The sequence below is a fragment of the Eupeodes corollae genome, chromosome 1 (genome assembly GCF_945859685.1).
Source record: "Eupeodes corollae chromosome 1, idEupCoro1.1, whole genome shotgun sequence".
Classification (NCBI taxonomy): Eukaryota; Metazoa; Arthropoda; class Insecta; order Diptera; family Syrphidae; genus Eupeodes; species Eupeodes corollae.
In genome coordinates, this window is record NC_079147.1 from 105839974 (window position 1) to 105861895 (window position 21922).

The 21922-nt window shown below is 35.0% G+C and overlaps 1 protein-coding gene across 1 annotated transcript in view; it reads right to left on the bottom strand.

Moving 5' to 3' along the window:
- Nucleotides 1–21922, bottom strand: part of LOC129941020 (alpha-2Db adrenergic receptor) — a 325512-nt gene that overhangs the window by 116068 nt on the left and 187522 nt on the right. Inside the window, exon 2 of the mRNA XM_056049557.1 lies at nucleotides 3730–3888. Within this exon, the coding sequence (XP_055905532.1) occupies nucleotides 3730–3888 (159 nt within the window). The remainder of the gene's footprint in view (nucleotides 1–3729; nucleotides 3889–21922) is intronic.

The following is a 21922-nucleotide window of genomic DNA, read 5'->3' on the forward strand; positions in this document are numbered from 1 at the left end:
TGGTGTATGTCCTTTCTTGATGACTGTATCGACTTTGTGTTGCCCTCATTAACCCTTAAACCCAGTTTTGCCGCCTCTGCCTCAATACTCACAAAAGCCCCATTGACATCACGCTGAGTTCTTTTAAACTCATCATCATATTGTCTAAAACCTTTTTTGACATCGAAAGGTTCTATTAAATTGTTTCCAACCTTTATGGAGCATCGTGAATTCTCCATAGTCATCCTGCACAAACGGACGAGTTTGGCAGGGATGCCAAGAATAGACATGGCTCTATACAGCTCGTCCCTGTATATGCTGTCATATGCGGTGTTCTTGGGTTTTTTCCAGGATCTGCCGTAATGTGAATATTTGATCAACTGTGGACTTTCATAGTCTAAGACCACACTGATAAGGACCTATCAGGTTGTTGACGATGGGCTTTAGACGTTCACATATTACGGCAGAGAAGATTTTATATGCGTGTTAAGTAGACTGATTCCTCTTTAGTTGGTGCAGTTTAGAGGGTCTCCTTTCTTCAGGATCGGGCAAACAATACTGAGGTTCCATTAATCGGGCATACTTTCTTCCGACCATATCTTACAGAGAAGTTAGTGCATGCTCCTAACCAACTTATCTCCAAATGCTTTAAAGAGCTCGGCATTCAAGCCATCCGCTCCAGCGGTTTTATTAGACTTCAGCTTAGATATAGCAATCTTTAAGTCGGGATGACGGGATTGTTGGCTTTCATCGTTTATATAGATCGTTCCCGTTATACAGTCTGAAGAAATGGTCCTTCCATATCGTTAGCATTGACTGCGGTTCGACTATGCTGTTTCCACTTTCTTCTTTGCAGCCTTTGGTTCTAGGTTTATGTACCTGTGAATTTCGTTTCACCTGTTCATAAAACTTTCGAATTTCATTCTTGCTTTTCAACCTCTGAACATCTTCGACTGCATGCTTCTCATGCCCTCTCTTTTTCCTCTTCAAACGAGGGTTCCTTATTATTGGTTGCTTGAAATCCAGCACATCAGAGGCGGCTTCTCTGATTGCATCTTGGCAATGTTGCCACTGGTTTTCGATACATTGTGTTGGCGGCAGAGAACTTCGAGAGAGGTTACTTGTAACTCGGTCGGAAAAGGATTTGGCGATCTCTGGCGGTTGTAGCCGTTCGACGTTGTACCTTTTCCCAGCACCTCCCTGTTTTGCCTTGGGTCTGGAAATCCAAAGTGATACCTTGGCTACAACGAGGTTGTGGTCCGAGTCGATGTTAGTTCCTCGGAAAGTTCGTACATCCATGATGCTGGAAGCGTGTCTGGCGTCGATTGCAAAATGGTCAATCTTGTTGAATGTAGATTGATCTGGAGAAACACAAGTTCCTTTGTGGATGTTGTGGTGCGGAAAACGCGTACTGGCTACCATGACGTTTCACCCCGCAGAAAAATCTATGAGCCTGAATCCGTTGTCGGAAGTGTTGTCGTGCAGGCTGCTCTCCCCGAGTATTCCACCAAAGATGTCTTCCCTGCCTAGCTTGGAATTAAAATCGACCAGGACAATTTCAATATCGTAGCTAGGACACCGCTCATATGTTTTGTCTAAGAGCTCGAAGAACATACCTTTGGTGTTGTCATCTTTCTCTTCTGTGACGGCGTGCGCGCACATCAGGCTCATTGATACACCTATAGCTCACAACTTCTTGCCTAAGCTTGGCTCCAATGAAGAAGCCGCATCCAAATAACCGCTGTTGGTTTTCGTCCTCTTTTTGCCGGGCCCATCCCATCGTATTTCCGTCTGTTTTATAGCAGTCTTGGACCTCAATTAATTCTTCCTCTGCACGTGTTCTGTTAAGGGACCTAACATTCCACATTCATATCCGAAGTTCGTTGTCCTTTATTCGTTTGCGTTGCTTGTCGGTGCTTCGCAAATATGAAAGCTTTTACGTGGCCAGGAAGTCACCCCAACGGCACAACCCCCAACCTGGAGGGCCAGATCCTAAGTATAACTCCAAGGATGAGGAGCCGGATAAAACCGCTTCTTATAGGCCTGAGCTCCAAATTAGTCGAAGAAGCCCTATAAGGTGTTCACTAAGTAGTTCAGGACTACTGGAACTGTAGACGCCACCGTCGATTCCATCTCGGGAACTTCTCCGCTGCCGTCTGGATAAGGAGAGGTGCCTTAGTGGAAACACCTCTCCCCACCTCTCTCGTTTGCTGCCCCCAACAACTTTTCACTGGGGTTGGAACCTTATCTCCAGCTGAAGCACTAGGCACCCTATGTTCACCACGGGGAGGTGAGAGTAGGAGTTGATAGCCAGAGGTTGGTTTTGAGAAAAACCTGTGGACGTTTGTGTCCTCTTGAATGTACATGTCCACCATTTTTTTTCAAGTTTAAAAAAAAATCAATATTCGTCGAAGAGGGATATTTCTGAATGGTTTTCTTAATATTGATTTTACAAATCTAACTCCATTATAAGTCGAAGGATATTTTACCTTTCAAAACCCCTGTCGACATAATGAATCTTAATAAATTTTGTTCAATTAAAGCACACAAAATCTAATTTCTGATATAAAATTTAAACTACTCGTATACATGCTGCAAAAACAGTTGTATTGGAATTATTTATAAGATTATTTTGAACCCTCTTCCAGAATTTACGGATGCTTTTAGCCTATACATGTATAGCACAAAAGAAGGAAGGAAGGAAGTAAGGAAGGATATCATTTCCCTTTCTAAACAACAAATAGAGGTCAACATTTTTTATTTTCTTAATACCATTGAGATACCTTAACTTGGTAGGTATATTACGTATGGACCTAAATGTATTGTAGGTTGGCAAAGGTTGGTACAGAGAGTAGAAGCAGCAACATCGGAATGCACTACATTTACCCAATGGACAGATTTAGGAGAATGAATGACCAGGACCAGGACCACACCATGCAAATGTTTTATTTGCCACATGCCACATCTCAAGATATACTTTTACGTAAAAGCTGGTAAAAGCTTTTAGTGTTTTGTATTTTTTGGATACGAGTATATAGAATAGGTACCGTATACCTTCCTTACATACCTAACTTGGGTATATACTAAAATATAATGTATTTTATTCAACGATGAAATATTGCGTAGTAGATTTAAGGGAAATAAATAAATAATTGATTGTATTTTGTATTGTGATGTCCTGCACGAGAAACAATGAAAACGATAAATTTACGTTCTCAGGATCCCAAAATATTATACTATAGGTATATACTAGAATGTGGTTGGTATTTATTTGATGGGTTCCAGTTTAAGGTATACCTTACTCCTACCTTTACCTATTTTTGTTTTGTCCAAAATGGGGGTGTCAGTTTTGGAAGAATAATGAAGGTATTGTTATGGGTGGTTGCGTCAGAATTGAAAAATTGATTACAGATAAGATTTTATTTGTAGGAACGTTTGTGTGTGCAAGTATTTTCTTAATAGAAGGGAAGGAGGAAGATTTTAAGGGGACATTTAAAGACCGAAAGTTCTGTCATATTTTAATTAATACTTTTCCAGTTTTCAGCGATTTTTTTTTAGGTGGTTTACTTTAAAGGCTTTGCTTAACTTTTACGTGCTCTATAATTTATATAAAACAAATTTGTGAAAATCTAAATTTAAAAAAATGGTAAGTGAATTTATTTTAAATGGTATTACGAGCATTATGTAGTACATATGTATATGTGTATAAATATTAAAAAATGGTTTGTGGTTACATGCCTGATATTTTACCTGCTCGTTGGGTGGTTTCCTTGGCTGTTTTTTAATACCTCGTCTCGCTCTAGCTTTTGCAGCAAAATATATTCGAATATATACAAAAACCATTATACAACTAGGAATGTAGAATGATCCTAATGCTGAATATAAAACATATCCAATGTCTTCACTTAGCTGAAAAGAGATGGAAAAAGGAAAATCAATTAATATTCATGATTATAAAATACTGGAAAAGAAGTGTTATCTAGAAAATATTTTTAAAGGGTCAAGATTATTTTTGGTGAAGGTACGATTTTTAGGGCTTTCTTCAAGAACTCTTATAACTATTTTCTTTAAAAAAATGCCACAGATATACTGAGGGTTAGGCTTAATCTGGTAAAGCTGACAAAATTTCAAAGAGTCTGCAGCAAGCATTTTTCCATCGAAAACAAAGATCGTCTTTTCTTTCTGGACTGCGCCAGTTTTTGTTGCCCAAGATTAATTTGCTGCTTCGGTTCTGGAAGAAAATCATGGCCTGGAAGATATTGACTTATATCATAAGCATATCTTTTGAGACCAAGACTTTTCAACGCGTTGAGGAAAAACACGCTGAAAAAGGTAAGCTTGAGAAAAGAAAATTCAGAACTGAAGTAAATCTTTATGAAAATGAAAGTAGTGGGTTCAGGAAAGCATCTTAAGACCCTAAAAGTACTCTTATAATATACTTAAACCAAACTTGGTGGACTTGGTACAAACCTACGCAACCCCGAATTAGTCCTATTTTTGAAAAAGATATAAGCCACGACAATAACTAACTACAGTCCAATGTTCTGTACAAGTACCCATCCGCGTCATTGGATACCCCACTCTACCACCTCTTGATATATTTAGCAAACAAAAAGCTCCCATATTTACTTATGGTGGCGCTACAGTCCTGTGTGAACTAGGGCCTCACCCAACAAACTTCTCCATCTAGCTCGGTCCCTAGCTAGATGGTTTCAAACCTTTATGGAGCATTGTGAATTCTCGGTGGTCATCCTGCACAAACGGACGAGTTTGGCAGGGATGCCAAAAGTAGACATGGCTCTATACAGCTCGTCCCTGTAAATGCTGTCATATGCGGCCTTGAAATCGATGAAAAGATGGTGGGTGTCGATTTGGTGTTCTTGGGTTTTTTCCAGGATCTGCCGTAATATGAATATTTGATCTTCTATGGACTTGCCTGGTCTAAAACTACACTGATAATGACCTATCAGGTTATTAACAATGGGCTTTAGACGTTCATATACTACGGCAGAGAAGATTTTATAGGCGATGTTAAATAGGCTGTCCTCTATAGTTGGTGGAGTTTAGAGGGTCTCCTTTTTTCAGGATCGGGCAAACAATACTGAAGTTTTACTCATCGGACATGCTTAGATATGCCAATCTTTACTTCGTCTAAGTCGGGAGGACGGGATTGTTGGCTTTCGTCGTCTATGTTGAATGAATCATCCTGCCTGACAGCGGTATTTGTTTCGTCGTCGCCGTTATACAGTCTGCAGAAGTGGTCCTTCCAAGATCTGCTATTCCCCTAAAAACTTCTCGCAGTGGGTTAACAACAACATTGGCCACTCCGTAATTCTTAAGTACTTAGAATCAATTCCAAAGTGCACAGACTTCACCATCGCCTAACTGCAATTCGACAGAGACTTCCAGATTTCATTACCTTACCGATATTTCTGGGAAGTAGGGGCATAAATCCAATTTTATACTTTTAAAGGCAAATAAAGTGCTTTCTCAAATTATCTGTTCGGATTCGGCATATTAACTGTAGGTCCCCTACAATACTCGCACACTGGCCGTGGTTCTCGGACTGTTGCGCCACCTAATTTATATAAATTTAACATTACCTAAGTAGACTATGACAAAAATATTCGGTCTAAGGATTGTGAGCTTTTGTCCTTGAATGTAAAAATTAAAAAAAGTTCAGTCTTTCCCTTTAGATATGGAAAAATTGCAAACAGATGTTAGGTGAATAGTATGAAATAGTTTGAGGAATTTCGATAGTTCTCCTCAGAGAAGTACGTACATATATTATGTAGTTCAGAAATAAAGATGTTAGCACTTTCAATTCTTTAAATATATCTTCAGTGAAACATAAGTTCTTAAAACCGTTGTTGGATCTTCCATTCTTAACAACCCTTAAAGATTTAATTCCTACCTGGCCTACAAGTCCAAGTAATACAGATTTTAATTTAAAAAGCCTAGTGCTTAAAATAAGTAAGAGTGAGTTTCTTACTATTTATAAATATTGTTAAATTTCATCTTACAAAATGTCCTTGAAGAAGTATTTCGACTATAGCGAAAAGTCAGATTTGTTCCAGGCTTAGAAGATTTCACAAAGAGATGGAAGCATCCACTAGCCTATAATTCTTTAGTTGGAATAAGTTGTAAACCCTCAATTCTGAAAAAGGTTATAGAATCAATAACTGCGTTAGAAGAAAACAATGTATGCCTTGTTCAGTTTGTTTGCGACCAAGGATTAAAATTAAGAGGCTTTTGCCAAATTCTATGTCATTCAGTCACGAAAAACACAATATTTTGAGGTCAGTGATTCAAAAACATTCATTTAGTATGACGTTTTATACTAACTTCAAAGTACTCGGAATTGTTAAACGAACAACAAAAGCAAATTCTTAGCAATTCTGTTAATAAAGGTTTCGATGTGATAAACATAGGGCAGACAGAATGCAAGACTCTTCAGGTTTAATTTTATTTTTCGGAAATCTGTTCGATTTTTTCAATTCGTTCTGCAAGAAAGCACAACAGGTGAAACGGTCAGGGTTTATAAATTGTGATTATCAATATGAACTACTGTCACGTCCTGAATGATTTATTAAGTCTATTCGCGTTATTAATACTGAGTGCAACGATGCTACTAAACAGAAAAAATTCAAAGGTTGGCTCTAAAATGTACAGTTCTTGTGTTCGCTCTGGGAACATCTGCACAAATCGAAGTTTTACTAACTTGTCATTTTAACTAACATTGTTTGAAAATTTTTTGTTTCGAGAAAATAAGACTTATATTAAGGAAATAATTATCGTCCTACCTGTCAGCAATTCCAATAACTTTTCAAAAGATTTGGGGTATTCAATATTGAAAAATTGTTAGAGTAGATGCGGAAGGTAGTTCTTTCAAATTAAATTCATCAGGTAGAATTTTGAGAATGAAAATAGATTGGTTGAAATGTAAGCAAGAAGTTGGATTTGATGGCATATTAAAGATTGTGTTATCCAACGATAAAAGTGGAGAAAAACTCATTAATGAAAGCAGCTTTGATGTTGCAGCAGGCTTTACCGGAAATGTTGTTAGAACCATAATTGTTTAAATGATTTATCAATTGTATCACCAACCGAAACCTAGTTTCTCTAACCCCGAAGTTCGTAGAATATATAAGACATCTCGATATTGTCTTTGCAGCAAAATTTGCATAGTTTTTGTCAAACTAGATGCATTGCTGAACCTTTTTTAAAACTCTTTACATTGATAATGCGTATTTTTCTGCGAAAACATGCAAACACGTTTAGTTTAAAGGCATTTCATTAGAATAAGAATTTATTTTGTTATGAGAACAATGAAAAAAAAAGGATCAAGAAATCCAATTTCTGGAACAAAATGCTCATAGTTATGCGTTCAAAAATTGTTAGTTATTGTAGTTCATCATGTTGTGCATATTAGGCAAACATTTATTTTATTGATTACTTTCAAACCCTTTCTGATCTTAGAAAAATCTAATCTGTATTTTTCACTTACGTCATATAGGAACTAATATCATGGTAAGTTTTGCAGAAGTTAATTTCGAACTCGAGATATCATTACGACGTTAGAGAATTCGAAAAAAGTGGGTCTCCCATTTCCGTCCGTCCGTCTTCCCTCGCCCCTACAGCTTAAAGCATTGGGTTGATTGATTTCCGTACAAAGTCCTAATTACAAGCAAGTTAAACCGTCAGGATTTTTCTGTTCGAAAAAAATTTTACCGAAAAATTATTGTAATGGTCGAAGAAGACAACCCATTGATGAATTGTTTGTTAATGTCTGATGAGGCGCATTTTGACCTCAACGGAAATGTAAACAAGCAAATTTGCCGTGAATGGAGTGAATCAAATCCTGAAATGATCCATGTCTCATGCTCCTAGAGCGAGTAACTGTGTGGCCTGCAATTACATCAAGGTTTATTGTCGGGACATACTTTTTTTTAGTTTAGTTTAGTTTTATTGACTCCAAAGTTTTAATACTGTTTACAATTGTCTCTGTAAGTTTATCTTAAGTATTTAAATGCCAATTGCCGTCTACCACATAATACTTTAAAAAAATTAAATATATCGTTTTCAAAAATTAAATTTAATAATTTTGCAAATAATTTTGTATGCATTCAAAATTTTCATTGATTGAACAATATTTGTATAAGATATCCCACCCTCGTCCTCCATTCATCTATTGTACGGTTTCCTCTAAATTGAGTAGATCAAGTCCAAAGTATTTCTTGTAAAATTCTTTCAGAATTGGATAACCTCCCAAAAAATGGAACAAGTCTAAACATTTTCTTCGATTGCATAGATCACACCATAGAGGAAGATCTGGATGGTGATGATGAAGCCCGGATTAATAAGGGGCCATCCCAGGGCCCCGCAGAAATGAGGACCCCATTCAATTAAGAAATTGAAACCGTAAAACCGCCATATTGAAGCTGTACAATCAAATAAACCCCAAAAATAAAAACCAAAATTAATTGACCCCACAAGATCCAAACTCGAAAGCTCTGTACACCAAAACAGTTAAGCCCATATAGTCCAACTCACAATTAATCCCATAAACTAAAAACCCACATAGCTCAACTCGATAGCATCTCCAAAAAGTCAAACCCACATAGCCTAAGTCGCTATTAAGAATTATTAAGCTCAAAAAATATCAGCAGTCTAACTCAGCAAAGGGTTTCCTGATTGAAAACAAATTGAATTCTATGCCTCGATAAAGTGTTGAAATGTGCTGGACTAATTAGTAATTATATCGAGTACCTTATTTATTCTTTATTAAGAGAGATGTGCGAATTGAGCGTTAAAGTACATTTCGATACTAGTTGATTCTTCTTAATAGTAGCAAGCCTTAGCAATGCAATTTGACCATAGATACGGGGTCCCTAATTTCAGTGTTGGTGTGAGCGTCTTACATAATCCGTGCCGAAGAATGAAAGGCTGGTTGACAAACCAGTCGCTAACGATCTCATTTGGATGCCTTCGCATGGTCCGTTTCATTTTCTGCCTTACCCCGGTATATCGGCTCTTCCGGGGTTGACCTCTTTTTTGCCGCGCTGACATCCTGTCGATAGGTTTCGACACAACCATCTTTACTGACGGCTCAAAGATGGAGTGCGGAGTTAGTTCTGGGATCTTTTCCGAGTCCCTAAATGTAGCTAAATCCTTTAGGCTTCCTGACTTTGCTACCGTTTTTCAGGCTGAACTGCTGGCAATAAGGGAGGCATGTAATGATACTTAAACAAAGCTCAAACCAAAACCGAAATGCGGCTATCTCTACAGACAGTCAGGCAGCTGTCAAAGCCATTAACTGGGCCACATCCTCATCTAAATTGGTCCAGCAATGTCGCGATGAGCTTGCGAGCCTGAATATTAACCTCGGTATTACCCTGATCTAGGTTCAGGGCCATAGTGGTATCGTGGGAAATGAACGGGCTGACGAGCTAGCTAGGCAAGGATCGGCCCTGCATAGCTCACTTGCGGAAATGGTTAACATTCCTCTTGGTGCTATATGAAGGGTAAAATCTTTTATATCTACCAAACTGAATCAAACCGAAGGTGGAGCAATTTACCCATCTCCAACCCGTACAAACGATCTTCTATGCAGGACAAGGCAAGACATAGCCAGGATTGTTGCGGTTTGTACCGCACATTGGCCTATAGGAGTTCATGCAGAGAAGTTGGGTATCTCTTACAACACCTTTTGCCGTAGCTGTAGTCACCAAAGAGAAAGTGAAACGATAATCCATTTCCTCTGCAAATGTCCTGCTTTGACAAACACTAGAATGAAATACTTTGGAAAAGCATTCTCTCACGAACTTGATGAGCTATCTGAGACAAAGATTAGAGACCTAATCTTTTTTCTCAATGTGACAAAATGGGTCTAACATAATCGCTATGAAGCTTCTCCATAAATCTTTCCCTTTTTATCACAGCTCAAACGAGTTTTTGGTATCAAAACGGCTCACTACAGCGCTAATTGGATCTCAGGCTAGGTTGCCTTGAGATCGCCATTTCTACCTACCTACCTACCAAGCACAAGCTGTAAAAACCGAAACCCAGGAATTTGACTGAATTGAAGCAGTTAATAATGACAATAATTGAAGCCATCCCAACTTCAATCCTTCATTCCGCAATTAACAATTTTTTAATCAGGTGCTGCATATGTGTGCCTTGAGTGTAAGAAATTTATTATTTAAAATAAAATTTAATTTTCTTTCCAGTAAAACAAAAATTAAATACACTGATTAAGAAACAAGTTATTTGAGATTTTTATTTTAGCACAATTGGTGCGCCATCTACCCTGTGGAAAAAAAAACTAATTTAAAAAAAAACGCTCGAACGATTTTTTTGTAGGTGAATTTTTAAATCTTAAAATAAAGGATACATGAGCAAATTCGTTCATTTAATCTAGTCGTATATATGAAATATTTAGAAAACTGCTACTTAAAATTGGTAGGATTTGGTTTATGACGTAAGTATCTCAATCACAAAACAAGATTCATATCCAAAATATTATTGGTAACTTTTAGTTATTAACAACGATTTTAGTTCTTTAAGCAAATAACCAACACCCATTTTTAGAAAACAAAAATTAGACAAAAAAACCTTATAATTCTATTTCCTCAACATCGAACGAAGCTCGAAGAACTATTTCCAAACGCTGACTTATTATCATCAGGCAGTTTATGTAAACAGAAAATGTGTATTAGACCACAGATATAAAATATCTTTTGTTTTATAGAGAAATCAATTAAATTCAACATAAAGTTAATTCCATTTCATAAGACAACAAACAAAGCCAACAACTCTCCCCCCTCCCCCATTAAATCCAAATACACAATGAGACTGGTAAAAACAAAACTGAAAAACAAATAAATATACGTTAATGTAAATTCAATATTCGCATCTACAATAATCATCACTTCACCCTTTTCATCATCATCATTGAAATTCGAATAAAATGATTTTCAATTGAAAATTCATCGAATAACAACCCCAAGCCCAGCTGGCACCCTGCTTGCCTTCATATTAGGTATTTCTATATATTTTCTCCTATACCTTTCCCTTACCCAAACATCAGCAGCTATCAGTTATCTGCATACCATAGACATATATAACCACCACGAGTATTCACGAGGATTCAAATTCAAACATCAGGATTGAACATAAAACCATTGTTCAACTGCTGGACACTCAAAAGGATTTTCAATTCAATTTTCAATTATCCTTTTCACAATGGGGATCTTTGGCATACGAATGGCGAATGTATATCTGCTGCAGAAATAAAAATATACTATATTACACCAATCTATATCATGTGTGATATATGCTTATAGGGTATAGTGCAGTATATGGCATATCAGGTAAGGACTAAGGACCTAGTTAACACTTGAAACGACATAATATTTGCATCTATTGGTGAATAGTTTGCATGTTTTGTCCATATGTCCCCCTAGATCCATATGCAAGTGTACAGTTATGGTCATATAATGTAAGTCAGTGACATAAAACTCTGTCTTTTTTTGAGTACCCTACTTATTTTCCAAAAATTCTCATTCATCTGTCATACATTAACCTTAAGAGGTATTTATGGCACAACGGTTTTTAATAGAAAGAACCCAAAATAATATAAAAGCAATTTTTGGCCCCATTACGACTTTGTAGTCTTAAATTTTAAACATAAAGTTTTGGAATATATTAAAACAAATATGAAATTAATCTTGAAAACGGGTATTTCTGAGTTTGAGCACCTATAGCTACAATTGGAGTTTGGATTCGGAATCAGGACTAAAAAATTACTTTTATTCAAAAACATAGAGGAATTACTTTCAAGGTATTTCAAAACTTTAGACAGAATCAAATGAAGACCGATAAGTCATTCCATAACTAATAACACTGGTCAACAAAATTAGTATTTTTTCTGTTGTACAAACAAAACAATACTTTTTTAAAGGATTGAAATATCTTAAATTCGAATCTCGCAATTAGATTTTTCTATTACATCATGTTTTTTAAAAAGTGCCCCTTAAAATATGATAAAAACAACTTAAAAATGGGGTTTTTAGGGCTAAGTAAAAACTCAACATTTTTCTTAACAATAAATTGTATTATGACTTTGCAAAAAGCACTGATCTTTATTTTTTAAATAAAGTTTAGTTCATTTTAGTATCTTACTAAGTTTCTGGAAATTCTCATTAGTAATGAGTCTTTGTTTATCTCTTTTTGAGCAAACTTTGAATTTAATACTTTCATAGTTTCGAAAAAAATGTTTAGGAAACTAAATTTTAGTGCTAATTTTTAAAAATAAGTTTTAAAAATACCCGTTTTAATATATTTCAAAAACTTGGTACTATAATACATTGAATTGTTTTGACAATAGATTCGTTACAAAAAGAAAACGTACATACTTCCAAACAGTTTTACCTTTTTCTGTTGAAAACCGTTTAATCATGAATGACTTAGCGTTTCTTTTAGATTTTTGTAGAACAGTTGAGATCTTGCAACTTATGAAGATATTTACAATATTATATGAAATAATATGAATATTTCTTGCTTATAAAAATAAACTCGAGTCACCTGTACCCTCCATCAGCAATCAAAACAAAATTTTAGGTTTGAGCCAAAAATATCTTGGTTTGATTGAGCTTGTTTTATGGCCGGAAAAAAATGCTCTTAAACACCTTAAATCCTTTAGAAAGCTAAGCCTGGAAATATGTCGTTAAAACTACTATGGTGCCAACAAAAAATATAAGCTTATTTCGTTAGTCTTACTAGGAGTCTTGAATCTGTTCATTCAGACCGAGAGTGGTGGCAGAATACTAAGCAAATACGTGGATAGTCGATTAAAACCAGAACGTCAGTAAAAGTAAATGAATTGAAAATGCATTTTGAAAACTTACGCTCGCATCCAAATGATTCAGCTATTTCTCTAATACGCTCTTCCTCAGCAACATGTTCCAGAGATAGATTACTCCATTGAGCTGCACGAGATATATTCTGCTATATCTTAATCAAAAGATCTAAAAACTCCTGGCTTTGATGGAATACTGTATGAAATACAGAAGTTATTCACTGAGATTCTTGAAACTATCAACTTTCAGAAGATTCATTATGTATCCACTTTTCAAGAAAGGAGATCCAAATGTTGTGTCAAACTATAGATGTCTTTCATTTCTTGATACGCTCTATTAGCTGTTCACTACAGTTCTCTTGAACAGACTGTAAGCTTGGTTAGAAAAAAACAACATCATCAATGAACTTCAAGCTGCATATAGAATCAACTATTCTACTTTAGACCATCTTTCATGCATAATTCAACTTCAACTCTGCCTAAAGAAAAGGCTCTACGCTTTTTTCATCATAACTGGTCACTATTCTTCCTCGATAGTAACGTGGAATCCAGCGCAGATATGGTTACAAACTTAATTCTTTTGTGGAATGAGCCATTTTATCCCGAATAGGGTAAAATCTATCAAACCTAAAGAAAACTCATGGTTTCATTCGAGGTTAGTAAAGAGGTTATTAGGATCAAAGAGCCAACCCTAATGAGGAAAACCGGAAAAAGTTCAAACAAGCTAGAGAGACTTGTAACGGACATATTCAAGGCATTCAATTTTTGCATGACCAAAAATTACGGCTAAAAATTCTACAAAGTCCGAAAGGTTGTACAAATGTCTGGTCATTTGTAAAAAATGTGCACAATGTCATTGTCAGTTCTTAAGCTCGTTTCCAATGGCACTCCTTTTATAAGCTCGATTGATAAAGTTAATTTGCTTGCAGCACAGTTTGCTGTTAATTCGATGCTGCCAATGAGTGACATGACTCCTCCTGTACCTTAAAGCGTAAACTATTCCATGGAACGAATTTTCTTTCGCACTCGTACAGTTGCTAAAGTACTAAAAGATCTTGACATTCACAAATCAGCTGACTCGGATAGTATCCCCGCTATTGTTCTGAAGAGGTGTTCTTCAACGCTGGCAAGACCACTGCGTAAGCTTTTTCATCTGTCCTATTCTAAAAAAAGCGAATCCTCCTATCTATCATCCAATTGCACTTATGTCCCTTCTCTTCAAGGTCATGGAAACGCTGATCAATTTTCAGCTAAAGAAAAATCTTGAAGAACGGAAACTTCATAACGAGTATTGGACGGTGCTGGTGTGCCCCAGTGCTCTGATTCTCTTCCTTATATTCTAACTCACTACATTGTTTCGCTGATGACAGTACCCTTGTTCTTCGGATGTGAAGCACCAACGGCAGCGTATGATAAACTCATTTAATTCTGATCTTGACAGCATTTGATGGGGAATCAAAAACCGTGTAGAATTTAATGCTTAGAAAACTCAATGCTGTCTACGGTCGCAAAAGCCACCATCTATGGGTGGTACTTGCATTGGAAGATTGAATAACTATCAGTCCTAGGTACAATCATAACATACCACTCGTTGTGGAGTGATCACATATTTGACATCACCAAAAATGCTGCTAAATATTTAGATTTTCTTTGAAGTTTTTTACCCCTTCTGATCTGGCTGTAATTAAAAAAGCTTTTATTCGTCCTAGACTCGAGTATAACTCTCATATTTGGGCTGGAGTACCAATAACTTACCTGAGTCTTCTGGATGGAATTGAAAGAAGAGTTCTTAAAATGATTGGAGATCGTTCTCTTACCGAGACATTTGCTTCTCTTGAACACCACCTCAAGGTCTCACGCCTGTCATTGCCTTATCGTTATTTTTATAAACAGTGCTCTAGCGAAATAGCCAGTTGCATTCCTTTTCTTAAATAATTCAACCGTAATACCTCTACTGCTAGGAATGCCTATCAGTTTACCCTAAAGCCCAATTTTGGACGGACTGTTAAGTACAGAGATTCTTTCTTTAGCCGCACTACGCGAATGTGGAATGCTTTACCTGACTTAATATTTTCCACTCATTACAATGTGCAGACATTCAAAACCAATGTGCATCGGTTTCTCCTTTATAACTGCTTGCACTGTGTTTAATCATTATAAGGGTATTCATAGCCCTTTTTGTGTGAGCACAATATAAACAAACAAATTAAGACTGCTTTGGATTGTATTGACAGGAATGCTCTTATTTATAAGCTATGGACTCTGGGTATATCTTCGAAAATATTGGCTACTAAAAGATCTCGTTATAAGGATACTACTGCAGCTTTTTGGGATGGTTCGTCTTTGTCAGACTTCTTCCACACGAAGAATGGTGTTCGTCAAGGATGTGTGCTAAGACGGCTCTCTTTTTTTGTTCCGTTTTAAATGATTTTCTTGCGGAACTTCCAATCGGTTTTGTTTTAGACGATCTTCAAAATAACTCCCTCTTATATGCAGACGATATTGAATAGGTAGTAATATTTCCCGAAGGGAGAAGAAGAGCGGCGTGAGAAAAATGGGTTTACAATAATTTTTAAATAATGGTGTCTGATCATTTGCGTAGTGTTTAATTACAACATGTCTTGGAATGAGCTTGGAATAAAAAGCTATTATGTTGTTATGTTATTTTGACGTGAATACTTGAATAGCCCATGGTACATAACATTCTCTTACTGAAAGTGAAAGAAAAATACTGGACTGAATTTACAGTAAGTGCGACTTAGTGTACTCTAGCGTAACGAACTACTTTGATGACTCCAATTCACGTGATATGATTTCCACAATTTTTAAATACCATATACTTCACTATTCAAAACGTACAGAAGAAAATTTCTTGGCATGCTTTTTTATTCTTAACTTCTCAACGTTCTTAATGGCTTCTGCTACTCAAACTTATATTACTTCTTAAAAGCGGCAATTAAATATCACAATTTTATTATAAATGAATTGACAATTTTATTGCCAGTAAGAAAAACTTAACGACCAGTGTAAGTAATAACCATAACTATGTAAGTGGGATGCTAAGACTAAAACTATCTTAAAATAGTTTCCTTTTGATTGTATAGCAGAAAAGAACTTGATTTTGTCGACCAGTATTATTTTAATTATTATAATTAACACACACTTACAACTTAGATGCATCGTCGCTGCAAATTATCAAATTCCAAAAACACGCAATTTTCGATGTCTATTTTAATTGTTAAGCGAGAGTAGTTTTACGCGGCTTAATTCATTTATTTTGTCATCATTTAAAGCGCGTTCCTAACTTAGCCTTTACAAAATTAAATACAGGGACTACTTGAAGAAAATGTTGATGATTTTGGTAGCATTAACAAACGAACCTTTTACAAATATCTCATCAGTTTATGCAGAAGCAAAATATTGGAAGACAATATTTTTCTTTTTTTGTGGCTAAATTATATGACCACGACTGTAAATTACGCACACATGTAAGGTACACTTCTAAATCGATATAGGTTTTATAGCTTTTGATTTTATGTTATTTTTGTATTTTTATAACCGATAAACTTTTGTCATTTCGAGAGATGTCAATGAACACCACGTGTAAATACTTAACGTGTTAGCTATTTTAACATTGATAGTGGAAAAAAGCCAAAACTGCGGAGGCAATTACAACAGTGCTTAACTGGGCTTTAACTTTGAACTGTTGGATTATTATTACGTTTGAAAATTTGGAGCATTGTTTATAACATTAGTATTTAGGGAAAGGCCATCAATCTTGATCCCATAATTACTGAAGAACGGTCGCTTAAATTATGTAAGCTTTTGATTACAACCATTAGATCGCAATTCGGAAACCCATTGCCTTCGTTCGATTTAAAATAAAATAAGCAAGTGTTTGAAGTTTTAACTATAAGTTACTTGTTATCTGGTCTGATATCAAGTTGATGCAACATAAGAGTTATTACTAGTTCTTTACGAGATGAAACAAAATGGCTAAAATAGTTAATATAGTTTATGGCTTCAACATTTAATTTTTCAAAATTGCTACCGACGATATTTCTAGCATCTGAAAATACATTTAGGAAGGCCTGATAAGGAGTTAAGTACATGCATTTGTTGGTCCAAGAGACGGAAAGTAAAGGATTTCATCCAAAACAAAATCATGGAGAATTGGTTGGCCACATAGATGCAATGAAGAAGTTATTATGAGCTTTTGTTATGCAGTTCAGCAGAATTTGATCGTACTTTCGAATGATTGCAAAACAATCTTTTTGATTTGATAATTGAATTGGCATGTGATGGAGCTGAAAGAACAGGGTAACGACAGAATATTTTTGATCAGCACTTCAACGAAAGTCTTTTTATTATATCAATGGTTCCAATACATAAATGTAGGGTTTTGTCTAGGGATAATTTTCCGAAATTAAGTAAATAGGCGACACCAAAGTTACTTTTTGTTTAAAGTTTATTGATAAGTATTTAGTTTATAATTATAATTAAAAATAAATGGAAATGGAAATGATGCGTAACGCCTGGCCAACTAAACTCTCTGCGCACAAGGACAACGTAAGACTGAATAACTATTCAATGTGGGTATGAAAAATAAAATGAAAGGGGCCACTCGTTTTCTTTTGTTATGTCTGTCCGTTTGTTAAGTGGTCGGTTCTGTCTTGTTCGTCTGTTGCAGTAGGGTGATGTATCGATGTTTGGCCAATCCTACATATATATTCTGGAACTGATGAAAACAAGCAAATAATTGCGCAAAAACCAGCCCATGTTTGTTATGATCAACTATCCATAGAAGCTCAAAAGAGACGTGAAGTAAACAAAACATAACAGACATCATAGAAAACTTTTCACAAAAAAAGCATCTCGAATTGATTTAAAAGGCAAAAAACAACAAAATAAATTTAGAAGCGCTGGAGACACCATCTTCAAGGATGAGTTTTATAGAGCCTTGTCTAGTTTTGACATCCCTGTGAAACTCGACCGTTTGTGCAGGATGACCATGAAGAATTCGCCCTTTTTAACATCGTCCATGAAGGAATAATACAGAGCTCCTACGTCAGCACTAGAGGCACTATCTTTCAAAAGTCTTTCCAATTACTGGCATATGCTGATTACATTGACATACGGGAAGAACTCAGCGTGATGTCCATGGGGCTTTTATGAGTATTGAGGTCTCGACCAAAACGTCACCACCGACAAACGTAACTTTATGGTAGTTATGGACTTTGTCTACTAAGGCCCCGCTATGAACACGTTACGTTTGTGACACTTGACACATGTTTGTAGCACTTATCAGGATATATTGCACCATCTGGGATATCTTTTTCGACCACCATAACTTTTATTCTTATTAAAAACAAAACCGGAAACCTCTATCAAGATAATCTGCTATTCCCAGGGGGTCCAACATTATTCAACATCCAGAATCCCGAATAAACGAAACCGATCCAATACTCTTTATGACTCTGTCAAACATGTATCTCTATACCTACCTATAGCATGCAGCTCGATATCGCAGCGATATGGTTAGATAGGTATACGAGTATAATGTCAGGTGCTCGAAATTTATGGAAATGCAATATCGATTTATTATCCTGATGTCACCGATGACAACATAATTTTCCACAAGTCCCGTTTTGGTATAATTTAACCACAACCCACTTGTATACCGGATCGGATAAAGGCTCGTCTCCTATATCACTCCTCCTTCTCGCTGCTCTGCATCAGGATGTTTTCTCGTTTTCTCCTTCGAAAATGATGGCGGCACACAGCGGCGACGGTGGCGGTGACGGCAACGCACGGTTGCCTGTTTGATGTTCCTTTTTTTCCTCGAACAACTGACTGATGTACCTATCGGCTTTATGCACACGTAGGTAAAGGTATCTTCAGGAAATCCCATTAAATTGAATGTACCACGTTCAATAGATTTTCGTTTTTCATTTTTTTTTTTAACTTTTCGTTGCGTGTTTATCTGCTGATCGGGCGTGTAACCTGCCTTTGCTTCCGAACATTGAACATTTTATTTAAGTTTTTCTTAAAAAAAAAGTTAACATTAAAAGGACACCGGCAGCAAAGGAACTGCAAGCTCAATTTCAGCTCTTTTTTTTAAACGAAATGCGCAAAAAAGGAAGCAACTTTAAAAAGGGAACAGGAAAAAAGCTATTTTATAAGGACAAACCTGTTTAAGACATCCTTAGTGACAGTACAGTATATATAGAGAGAGAAAGTCCTTTTTCGGAAAACATCATAAAGTTGGTCTTTTGATGAAAGGAAAATGTTGCATCTCTCATTAGCAGGAAACCTCTATCAAAGGATTTGAATGGGGTTATAAAAGAAAGACAGAATACATTATGAATTTATAACTGCTTTTGAGTTTGCACAGGATTGACAGGATTGCCATTTCCATATCATAACCAGCGCTAAATCTCAAACGACTTAAAAATCACAATTTTGAATTCTGTTAAAGTATTTTTTTGAGTTTTTTGTCCAATATTCTAAAAGAACAATTCCCTTCTTTCGTTTTTACGCAACCTATAATAAGTATTGTGCCATAATTAGAAATTGATTGACAGTTCGATTTATTAATTTTTAGTGAAAGTTAGGTACTTTGAAGGCAAATTAAGGTAACTTTCTAAGAAAATAGAGGCTTGGATGCGACCCACATTGATACCTTTAAATCCTATTTGTCGATTTGTCTTGCTTAAAAGTTTGTAGGGTTGGGTAAAAAAAGTTGTTAGGTTAATTATTCTTACAAATTTTAAAATTACCTACAATATTTTTCATATCAAGAAATAGTTTAGTTTGAAAATCTAGTTTTATAAAATAGATTTTTAGTCGAAAACAAATTTTTACCAATTTAAGTTGCAATTCTTAAATTTTTACAAATTGGATGTATGAAATTAGTTTGAGAGATATCAAGAATCGAACATCAATTTTTACCAAATTTGCGTATAATTTTTGTAGATTTTATTTTTTTTATGAAAAACCGGACTGTTGGATTTTTATAAAAAAAAAACTACTAAATATCGAAAACAATATTTGTCTTGAAATAAAAACAGTTTAAAGACAATATATTTAGTTTTTGAAAAGCTATTTGAGTCGAAAGTAAATTTTTACCAAGTTGTGTTAATTTTTGTTTAGGTTTTTAATTTTTTTTACAAAAACTGTCTATTCGATTTTTCTCAAAATTTGTCCTAATCTTAAAATTAATATTTTTTATAAGTAAAAATAATAAGAAGCCATTATCTCAAATTTTTGAAAAGATATTTATGTCGAAAATCATTTTTTACCAACTTTTGTTAATTTTTAATTCGATTTTTTCAAAATTTTACTGAATGTTGAGAACAATATTTTTTGAAAGATAAAAGTAAATTAAAGCCAATATCTCAAAGTTTCGAAAAGATATTTGAGTCGAAAATCAATTTTTACCAACTTTTATGAATTTTTTTCTTAGGCTTTTATATTTTGTAAAAAAAAACTGTCAATTCAGTTTTTTTTTCAACATTTTTCAGAACGTTGGAAACAATATTTCTTATAAGATAAAATAAGTTTGAAGCCTAAACTCAAAGTTTTTGAAAAGATATTTGAATCGATATTCAATTTTTACCAACTTTGAATAATTTTTTTTTTTAATTTTTATTTTTTATAAAAAAAAACTGTCAATTCGATTTTCCCAAAATTTTATCAAATGTATTCAGACTCTTCGTTGGAAAAAATTGTTTTTTTTTTGATGAAATCATATTTTAGTCGTAAAATTTTTGGAGGTGACAATTTTTTTTTCTTTTTTTTTTGATTTATAAAAAAAACAGAAGATTGATTTTTTTTAAATTTTTTTGAAATATTAAAGTTTTTTGTAGTTTAAATTTTTGAAAGTAACCTTTTTTTGCGGTACATTTTAAAATTTGAATTACAGGAAAGCTCGTACGACCCAGCCGTGCATTTTATTTAAGAATGGCCAAAGATCTGTCAATCAAGTCGATTTTTTTTGAGTACTGTGAGGAATTAATTAGTTTGTTTGCAATTAAAAAGCATCAAAAATATCTGAAAAAAATACGAAATATTATCAACTTTAGTTTATTTGCGGTGTCAAGTAAAAACACTGTAAGTTCTACACAAAAGACATGAAAATACATTTTAACCACATACACAGAACAAAGAACCGAAATTTGTTAGAAATTTTACCCTAATTTGAGGAAGGCCCTTACTTTAAGAATCTATCTTTGGAAGATTTTCGTAAGATGCTCGATGACAGATTCAGAAATCTTGCAACGAAGCAAGACCTTCACCTATTGGTATCCGAGCTAATGTAACTGCGAACCAGCAACAAAAGCTTGCAGTCACAAGTTAACGCCTTGAATATAAGATGCAAACAGCTTTAACGAAAGTTTGATATTTCCGAATTGCACTTACGAGTTCAAAAGATTATTTTCCATTTCTCCACTGAAAACAATACAGACCCAAAAGAGCGCCCTTAAAATACTTGCACGAGCGTACAAAAAAGCACAAAACCGATTGAATTTTGAATTTTTCTATAGGAACTTAGCATCAACCCCAATATTTAGTGAACGTTTAGCATAAAGGTTCCTAGTAGGACAAATGTTTGCAAATATTTCACATGTTTTATTATAAATATTTTATCATAAGAGTTACTTAATTGCAATGCGCCGAAAGATGATAAGTTGCGTTTTTAAGATCATTTTTCTTCTCGTGTAACGATGATAGTGGCCTACAGTGCGGAAGGTTAGATAGTTTTGACATACTCTCAACAAAATATAACATAAATTTACAAACAGCAATTTTAATAATGCAGGTTTCAAAATTGTCTTTTGTAGTCAACCAGAATTAGTTAGTTCTATGAATCGTCAGGATTTCATAGCTAAAAAAATATATAAGAAAAAAATCGTTGATTTTGTTTGAAATAACTGTGATCACAAATTAGAGGATATGTAATTTAGAGACCAAACAATTTTTTTTGAAATATTTTTCGACCGATAGTTTTGACATTCCTTAAAGTTTCTAGGTCTGTAGAATTTTACAATGTTCATGTACTTTGCGTACTTTCGAGTAGGGATG